The 10,019-nt window shown below is 44.9% G+C and overlaps 1 protein-coding gene and 1 pseudogene across 12 annotated transcripts in view; one reads left to right on the top strand and one right to left on the bottom strand.

Annotated features, from left to right (window-relative positions):
* Positions 1 to 2,269: 2,269 nt before the first annotated feature.
* LOC106997651 (triosephosphate isomerase-like) lies at positions 2,270 to 3,294 on the bottom strand (annotated as a pseudogene).
* A 784-nt stretch (positions 3,295 to 4,078) lies between these two features.
* Positions 4,079 to 10,019, top strand: part of TNPO3 (transportin 3) — a 100,733-nt gene continuing 94,792 nt past the window's right edge. For 11 of the 12 annotated variants that reach the window (XR_013414646.1, XM_077994775.1, XM_077994776.1 and 8 more), the window contains exon 1: positions 4,082 to 4,544. Coding sequence is in view for 10 of the 12 variants with exons in the window: in XM_077994775.1 (XP_077850901.1) it covers positions 4,425 to 4,544 (120 nt within the window). In the remaining 2 variants the exon portion in view is untranslated. 12 annotated transcript variants of the gene reach the window in all.

Here is a 10,019-nt window from a genome sequence, read left to right as displayed (position 1 = left end):
TAGAACTTTTAAAAATAAGTTTTATTGAAATATAGTTCACATTGCCATAAAATTCATGCTTTTAAAACATATAAGTCAATGGTTTTTAGTATATTCATGTGGTTTTTCTGAACATCACCACTAATTCCAGAGTATTTATTTCCATCAATACCAAAAAAAAAAAAAACCCAAAACACCCAAAACAGAAAACCAACCCTAAGGATCAGCAGTCTCTCCCTACTCATCCTTCTCATGGAAACGACCAATCTGCTTTCTATATTTAGAACTTTACTTACTCTGAACATTTTATGTCAGTGGAATCATGTAATTAATGTGCTTTTTGTGTCTGGCCACTTTCACTTAGCATAATATTTCAAGTTTATCTACATTGTAGCATCTATCAGTACTTCATTCCTTTTAAGGGTCAAATAACATTTCATTGTATGGATATAGCACACTTTGTTTATCCATGTATCAAATGACAGATATTGGGGCTGTTTCTGCTGTCTATTATGAATAATGCTGCTATGAATATGCATGTGGAAGTGTTTATATGCACACACGTTTTCATTTCTCTTGAGTATATACCTAAGTGTAGAACTGCTGGTTCATATGATAATTCTATGTTTAACATTTTTTGAAGAGCTGCCAAACTGTTTTTCAACATGGCTGCACCATGATACAATCCCATGAATAGTGTATGAGAGTTCTGATTTTTCCACATTCTCACCAGCACTTAACATTTTTTTGTTTTAGTTATTCTAGTGGGTGTGAAGTTGTATCTCATTGCAGTTTTGATTTGTATTTCCCTGATGGCTAATGATGAGCATTTTTTCATGTGCATTTGTGTATCTTCTTTGAAGAAATGTCTATTCAAATTAATTGCCCATTTAAAGAACTGAGCTGTCTGAGGCCAGGCGTGGTGGCTCATGCCTGTAATCCCAGCACTTTGGAAGGCTGAGGCGGGTGGATCACTCGAGGTCAGGAGTTCAAGACCAGCCTGGCCAACATGGTGAAGCCCTGTCTCTACTAAAAACACAAAAATCAGCTGGGCATGGTTGTGGGCACCTGTAATCCCAGCTACATGGTAGGCTGAGGCACGAGAATCGCTTGAACCCAGGAGGTGGAGGTTTCAGTGAGCTGAGATTGTGCCATTGTACTCTAGCCTGGGCAACAGAGCGAGACTCCATCTCAAAACAAAAAAGTAAAACACACACACACACACAAAACCCCAAAAACTGAGTTGTCTTTTCATTGCTGAATTGTAAGAGTTTTTATATACTCTGGATACTAATCAGTTATCAGATACGTGATTTGCACATTCCCTTCTGTGTTGTGGACTGTCACTTCACTTTCTTGATAGTATCCTTTGATAAACACAAAAAAATTTGTTTTGAGATATGGTCTCACTGTTTCCCAGGCTGGAGTGCAGTGGCACAATCTCTGCTCACTACAACCCCCACCTCCTGGGCTAAAGCAATACTCCCACCTCAGCCTCTTGAGTAGCTGGGATTAGAGGCACCCACCACCATGCCCCGCTTATTTTTTTGTATTTTTTTGTTGAGACAGAGTCTCATTTCATTACCCAGACTGGTCTTGAACTCTTGGCCTCAAGTAATCCTCTTGCCTCGGCCTCCCAAAATGCTGGGATTACAGTTGTGAGCCACCAAGCCCAGCACTGAATCTTTTTTTAATGAATGAATGGATTGGGTAACTAAAATATCAAGTTTCTTTTCTCTATCTAAAATTATATCAACTCTGTGCAGTAACAGTGTTTTCATCATGTTGCTGGCAGTTAAAAATTCCTTGAGGAACAAATCAGAAGCAAACAGCAAACGAACACACGAGATGATAGGGATTGTGTGATTTAACAGGTTTTGGAGCAACACTGATCTGGATTCAAATCCTAACTTTAAGAACTGTATCCCTGGGCAAATTACATTACTATTTCTCTTTCTTTAAAATGGTTTTTTTGGTTTGTTTTTTTAAGTGCCAGGTGTTTATTTCCCTCACATGTGGGGTGGCTCACATATACGACACACACAGGCGTTGGCCCCGTGGGAGAGGGCAGCACCCCTGGCTTCTGAGGGGAGGATCTTGGCCTCACAGTGTAAAAAGGGAGAGGACGGTTTCTCTCTCCTCCCCTCACTAGGGCCTAGGGAAACCAGGAGCAAATTCCACGACTTTCACCTCTCAACCAAGGAGAAGCCACCTTGGTGACATTTAGTTCCAACCATCACAGTAAGTGGAGAAGGGATTGGCCTGGTCTTTCAACCATTACAGGGTGAAGGTATACATAGTAAAGGAAGATACAGTTTGGATGAGGCCACAATAGGGGGCAGATGACACCATCAGAAGCATATGCAGGGGAGGGGCAGTCACTCGGCTTCTGGGCTGCTTAGTTCCCAGATTGGCAGGAAGAGTAGGGAAGACGGATGGGGCTCATTGTTTGGCATTGATGATGTCCACGAATTCGGGCTTGAGGGAAACACCACTCATGAGGAAGCCACCCATGTGAGGCTGCCTGGCCAGCTCCTTGCAGGTTGCCCTGGTCACAGAGCCTCCATAAATGATACCAGTGCTCTGAGCCACTGCATCAGAGACGTTGGACTTAAGCCATCCTCGGAGCTTCTTGTGTACCTCCTGGGCCTGTTGGGGTGTTGCAGTCTTGCCGGTACCAGTGGCCCACACGGGCTCATAGGCCAAGGTGACCTTGCTCCAGTCCTTCACATTATCTGCAATGACCTTTGTCTGTTCAAAAACAACCTTCTCACGGATGCCAGCTTCCCTTTCACCTAGCTTCTCCCCAGTGCAGGTGATTACTCCGAGTCCCTCTGCCAGAACATGGGCCACTTTCTGCCCAATCAGCTCATCTGACTCCCCAAAGACATGCCTTCTGAGTGCCCCAGGACCACACCACCTATGTGACTCCTAAGTCTTTGACCATGCCAGGGCTGATTTCCCCAGTAAAGGCCCCATTAGCCACTTTGCAGCAGTTCTGCGCAGCCACAGCAATCTTGGGATCTAGCGTCTGCCGGGCCAAATCGATACAGGCAGTGGGGAGAGCACAAATCACTTCGGTATGGGCAGGCACAGTGGCCGCGTTCTGAGTGCCAATGAGCTCCCCCAGACACTTCTTCCGCCCGTTATCTTCCAGTTCCTCTCCACGAAGAACTTCCTGGAGGGCGCCATGGCGCCGGAGCTGAGGTGCCGTAGGTCAGTGTCAGCGCCTAAAACGGGTTTTAATAATACTTGGCAAGGTTGTTAGGCGGATTAAATGAGCTCTTGTAACTACAGTGTTTTACACATTGTGAGCATTTATCAAATAGCAGTTATTTACTAGTGCAAAGGACTAGCAGCAATGTTCATATTAATATACTGTTAACCTTTTGTCCCCAATTTCTCCAGAGTACAGTTTCCAAGATTTCTGTTTTCTTTTGTGAACTGTTAGACCACTGGTATTGGATTCGGACAGAAAGGCATTCACAAAAATACGGTTCAATGTGAGAATAATCCTAAAGATGTATGCAAAACACTCTGGAGTTAGAGCACCAGGAGCTGTAAGCGGAATGAAAGACCTCTTTGGGGCTTAAGAACTAAATAAAGGGGAGCTGACAGAGATTCTAGGCATTTTGGATTTATCTCAATGTGGCACATATTTCAGGTTTGTAAAATAGTTCAGTTGACTACGTGTCTGTCTCCTCCACTAGAGCCAGCGTAGGCACCATGTCTTAAGTCATTTTGGATCTCCAGTACTGTGGCCACTACAGGGAGAGTTGAATTGACGCGCCTTGATCACCAGGGCAGAAAAGGATTCTCTGGAGAGGGATAGGGAAGTCGGAAGGGGGAGGAAAAACCTGGATCCATTTCCAAGGAGCTGAAGGCAGCTTAGATATGGGACACATCTCGGTGCTAAAGCCCCAAGCTGGAAGCGAGAAACCGAGAGAACAACACCGGCTCGTCTTCCCGGCTCCTGGCCCGGTAGGGCCACTTCCGGGAGGGGGCGGGGAGACAAGAGGAGGCGTGCCGGGAAGGAGGCCGTTTGTAGTGTACCAGGCGGAAGTGTGCCAAAGGTATCGGTGCTGTCGCTTCCGGTCCGGGTAAACGCACCTTAGGTACACGCTGGTGTGTGGCGTGCGAAGATAGGCGTCTGAAGGCAAGTCAGCGAGTGAAGACGGGAGCGCCAGAATCTGTGGACTCAGAAGTCTGGGGTCTAGTGGAAAAACCGGAAAAAAGGCCAGGAACCTGAATACGACCTAATAGCTGTTTCCGAGGGGGCAACTTCCACGGGGAACCTTCTGCCCTGGTAACGGCCAAAGAGGAGGAGATGGCGCCAGTCAGGGAGCGGCCGTGGCCCAGACAGTGAGGAAGCGCGAAGGCGGAGCAACCGTGGAAGCCTCGGGAGAAGAATCAGAGCCGTCACTACCGCCACTGCCGCCACCACCATGGAAGGAGCAAAGCCGACATTGCAGCTTGTGTACCAGGCAGTGCAGGCGCTTTACCACGACCCAGATCCCAGCGGAAAGGAGCGCGCCTCGTTTTGGCTTGGGGAGCTGCAGCGTTCGGTGAGGGGCCCAGAGAGGCAGTTCTGTGCCGCGGGGCCGGGGCGGGGTGGAACCTAGGCTCCAGGGGAGAACCTGAGCCCGGCGGTTGACCTCGTGAGGTCCTCCTTGGGGAGGAGCTGCTGTCGTGGGGTGGGGCTGCGAAGCTACATCTTTGCCGCTTTTGGGAAACTAGTCGCACCTGATCGGTCGCGAACTGGCCCTTTCCCCACCCGGTGGAATCTGATTTGTAGGTCTTATACTTTTCGATTGTGGCATCGATCTAGTCTTGTTTAAGTTCTGTCTTTGCCGTTGCTTCTTGGGCCGTGCTTTTCCGTTTTGTCTTCCTCCCACCAAATCCAACCCCAGTGTTTCTCCACCTTCCGCTTAAGAATGGTTTATTGGTCTCCTCTCCGTGTCCAAGACTTGCATCCGGCAATTTCCTCCCAGTCGTAGCCTTATGCCTCACTCTTTTTGCCTGTTTTCACTCCAGTTTGAGTCTGTTCTTCTCGAAACTTCTCAGGTTTCTAGATTCTTACTCGTGCGAGTTTTCCCCTTGCTTTGGAATGGCAACATAATATGAAGAAAAAATATTAATTCTGCGTTCAGAAAATCTTTGGAGTTCTAATTTTATTTCATATTAATCCTCTAACCTTGTTATTTCTCTGGCTTTTAGATTTTTTTATTTCTAAAATGGGTATCACTGCTGCTTTGATTATTCCATATAAAACTGTATGTGCATCCAGTGAGATATTTAATTGTAGCTTATATCTATTGTATTTCTGCATTCGTTGATTCATGTTTTATGCTTCCTTCCCTAATTTTCACACCTTTGCTGTGCTTCATTTCTGTGTGAGTGTGTATTCTTGGTGATCTGGCTGACTTAGGTCCTAATGTAGTATGCACTTTAAAAATTAAGTACTTTGAAAACAACTAAAGAAGCTTTTTTACAGGCTGACAAAATACTCACCTTTGCCTTTATTTTTGCATTTTATACTAACAAGCATATTTTTTTGCCCCTCTTCCCTTTAACTCATAACTGATACTTAAAGGTGCTCTGCCTTATTAAATCAGCTCCTAGACTGCAAGTTCATGATATTTAAAAATTTGCAACTTTGACTTTTTAAAAATCTGGTCTTGGTATGGAGCAACTTTGCCTTTTTTTTTTTTTTTTTTTTTTTTTTTTTTTGAGACAGAGTCTCGCTCTGTCGCCCAGACTGGAGTGCAGTGGTGCGATCTCAGCTCACTGCAACCTTCTCCTCCTGGGTTCAAGCGATTCTCCTACTTCAGCCTCCCGAGTGGCTGGGATTACAGGTGCCCGCCACGATGCCCGACTAATTTTTTTTTTTTTTTTGAGACAGAGTCTGGCTTTGTCACCCAGGCTGTAGTGCAGTGGTGTGATCTCGGCTCACTGCAACCTCCTCCTCCCAGATTCAGGTGATTCTCCTGTCTCAGCCTCCCGAGTAGTTGGAATTACAGGCGCACGCCACCACGCCTAGCTAATTTTTGTATTTTTTAGTAGAGACAGGGTTTCACCATGTTGGCCAGGCTGGTCTCGAACTCCTGACCTCAGGTGATCTGCCCACCTCGGCCTCCCAAAGTGCTGGCACTAGAGGTGTGAGCCACCGCGCCTGGCTGCAACTTTGCCTTTGAATATTAAACTTAAAAAATTGGTGCCCAAGTCCTCGTTAGAAAATAAAGGAATACGACTCACTGTAGGCTACACAAGAAAATCATTCACATATGGTCTCATTTAGTGTTTCTGTGATCTCTGGAGAGTCACAATTCCCTGATCTTCGTTTAGTTTTCTAAAGTATAAATAGGAGAAATGCTACACTTCACTGCAAAAGTCCTATCTTTCTAATTAAACCTGCTTGTTGTGTGTATTTTAAATCAATATTTGAGTGCTTACCATGTGCCAGCAACTATGCTGGGTGTTTGGATTTGGAAATGAACTAGAAAAAAATCTCTGCTTATCACAGAAGGTGGTTGTGATTAAATGAGTTAATATTCTACGAAGAGCTTAGAAAAGTTCTTGGAACATAGAGATTAAAATGTTAGCAATTGTTATTTATATATTAGTCACTTTTCTCTCCTTACTTTCCACTACTCTATTACAACCTTACATCATCTTCACAGATGGGATTTCCCATTGGCCAAACCCAGCCGGAAGCCAGGCGACACAGTGACCTATTGGTAAAGTCTATACAGGTCAGCCTATTGGAGCAGAAAACATGACAGAAGAGGGTGGAAAAGTGGATCTGGAAAATATCCAGCAGTCACACATCATGTTTAGGCAACTTCAGCATCTGGATTGACAGTTCAGCTAACATTTTGGCCTTTTGATTCCTTTACCTCTTCATTCTCTTCAGTCACCTGGTCACACAATCACACCCTGGATCTTGTCTTTACTAAAAAGCCACCACCCAGGCTGTCATGACTGTAATCCCAACACTTTGGGAGGCTGAGGCAGGCGGATCGCTTGAGGTCAGGAGTTCAAGACCAGCCTGGCCAATATGGTGAAAACCCGTATCTACTAAAAATACAAAAATTAGCTGGGCGTGGTGGTGTGCACCTGTAGTCTCAGCTACTCAGGAGGCTGAGGCAGGAGAATCTCTTGAACCCAGGAGGTGGAGGTTGCAGTGAGCTGAGACTGTGCCACTGCACTCCAGCCTGGGTGACAGAGCCCGACTCCATCTCAAAAAAACAAAAAAGTTACCAGCCAGGCCCATTGGCTCACGCCTGTAATCCTAGCACTTTGGGAGGCCAAGGTGGAGGATCCCTTGAGCCCAGGAGTTCAAGACCAGCCTGGGCAACATAGTGAGACTTCATTTCCACAAAAAAAAAAGGAAAATTAGTCGGGTATAGTGACATTCGCCTATGGTCCCAGCTACTCGGGAAGATCCCTTGAGCCCAGGAGTTCAAGAGTGAGTGAGCTATGATTTCGCTGCTGCACTCCAGCCTGGGAGACAGCAAGATGGTAAAAAAAAAAAAAAGTCACCACACCTCAAAATAGCTGATTCAGACATTCTGCTTTGATAATAACTCACTGTTTTCCAGTTTGCTGGCTCAAAAATCTCAAATAACGTCACCCAGTTTTTTGAAATCTTTATGTAATTTTACTAATATTTAAGTTTTATTTTTAAAACAAAATTCTGTGGAACCTCTTTTTTCCTGTTGGTAATCAAATACCTCTTTTTTTTTTTTTTTTTAAATTTTGTTTTCTGTATATCCACAATAAGTCATCCCCAAATCTCAGTAATGTAAGTATCCTCTTTGTTCAGACTGGTGATTTGTTTTCTTTTTTGGCTGAAGGAAATATCTATCCCAAGAACCCTGCATTTCCCTGCTCCAGTCTGGCCTGGTTCGCTAGGTCTGTTGATAATTATCGTTATGGGATTCCATAAACACTGTCCTAGGGAATTCCCTTTGCCTCTTTGTTGTGCTGAATCCACTGATTCTTGGATTCCATGATGTTTTCTTGGGTTACTCTTCCATTTAATGGATCATCGAGAAGGGAACCTTCATCCTTTCTCTCATTGCTTTTCTGTTGGTCTGTTTCTCTTGGGTTGCTTTTACCTTGAGTTCTCTAGTCAGCCGGGAGGTTGTAAGCTAGACTGCCAGTGTTCTAAAGCCAGGTCAGGGAATGAAGCTAGGGGATGGATCTCACAACTGAGTATGTAGGTTTTAATTTAATCTCTTGTTTTCAGCATGATACTCCTGTCTTTAGCTGAGTCTATTGTCTAAGAGTCCAGAGACCACCTACTTCAACTTCAATCTTTCCAAAGTAAACCTTGAGTCTTCCGTTATGGTGGGAGAGTAGTAGCCTGGTTGCTCAGAGTCAGAGAGGAAATTTAGGAGTCTACTGCTTCTTACACAGATTTTGACCCTTTTTTTTTTATTTAAACTTTTTTCTTTTTTCTTTTCTTTTTTTTTTTTTTTTTTGAGACGGAGTCTCGCTCTATCTCCCAGGCTGGAGTGCAGTGGCCGGATCTCAGCTCACTGCAAGCTCCGCCTCCCGGGTTTACGCCGTTCTCCTGCCTCAGCCTCCTGAGTAGCTGGGACTACAGGTGCCCGCCACCACGCCAGGCTAGTTTTTTGTATTATTTTTTTTTAGTAGAGACGGGGTTTCACTGTGTTAGCCAGGATGGTCTCGATCTCCTGACCTCGTGATCCGCCCGTCTCGGCCTCCCAAAGAACTTTTTTCTTTTAATGCTGCATTACTGGCAGATTTCTCCCCCACCCCACCCTTTTTTTTTTTTTTTTTTCTTGAGACACTCGCTGTCTCCCAGGCTGGAGTGCAGTGGCGCGATCTCAGCTCACTGCAAGCTCTGCCTCCCGGGTTCACGCCATTCTCTTGCCTCAGCCTCCTGAGTAGCTGGGACTGCAGGCGCCCGCCACCACGCCTGGCTAATTTTTTGTATTTTTTAGTAGAGACAGGGTTTCACCATGTTAGCCAGGATGGTCTCAATCTCTTGACCTCATGATCCACCCTCCTTGGCCTCCCAAAGTGCTGGGATTACAGGCGTGAGCCACCACGCTCGGCCCACCCCACCCTTTAAAAAAAAAAAAAAAGAAAGAAAAGAAAAGATGGGGTCTCGCTATATTGCCCAGGTTGGACCCAGACTCTTGGTCTCAGGCAATCCTGTCTCCTCAGCCTCCTGCGTAGCTGAAATTACAGGTGCACACCACCACACCCAGCTCCACTCTTTTGTTTTTTGTTCTGCCTGCGCATCTGCCTTCAGATGTACCTGTGCTTCCAATTCCCCAGTCTTCCTGGGTTTTGCAGCATGAGTAGTTTGTCCCTTGCTTTCCCCATTCTCATCTCATCCTCCCTCCCCACCCCCAAGGCAAATTTCAGCCTTTTCGGATCTGCTAGGACAGTTAACACTGTCCTTCAGCTTTCCAGTTTCCACAGTTGTGTTGATATCTGTCATCTGTTTCCATTTTCTTTGTCTTTATGTGTTTTTGCCTTTTTAAAAAAAATTTTTACTCTGATGTTTAGTGGATTTTTGGAAGGACCTGAGAGCAAACAGCTGTGTTCAATCAGTTAGTTAAGTCATTTTAAACAGAAGTCCCTGCATTAGTTCTTGAATTTTATCAAAACCTCAGTTCATTGACTGTCCCTTCCTTTTTCTTTATTAGGTCTTCCTGTCTTTATTTCTCTCCTTATCAAATGTGGATTCCAAGATCTATCTTTCTAGTTATTTTATAAATATACCATCACCTTTCCCCTCTAATTTGGTCAAACTTCAGCATGGTTGTATGCAGCTGCTTCTCTTGTCAGATCTAGGTGCTTTGCATCTCTCAATCTTCTGAAATCTCTGGGACCTTAATCTTTTGGTTTATCCTATATCTTGTCTGCATCTTTAGACTCCTTTACTGAGTCTTTCCCATCAGCATCCAAATAGCTGAAATATTTCTCATAGTACACAAATATTTTGTGGTAGAGTGGATGCTGCCTTTGCCCAACTTTACTTTCTTCTCTGCTTTTACTCT

Source organism: Macaca mulatta, chromosome 3 (assembly GCF_049350105.2).
Source record: "Macaca mulatta isolate MMU2019108-1 chromosome 3, T2T-MMU8v2.0, whole genome shotgun sequence".
Taxonomy (NCBI): Eukaryota; Metazoa; Chordata; class Mammalia; order Primates; family Cercopithecidae; genus Macaca; species Macaca mulatta.
Note: the sequence above shows the minus strand (reverse complement) of the source record. Positions and strands in the feature narration are given on the sequence as shown.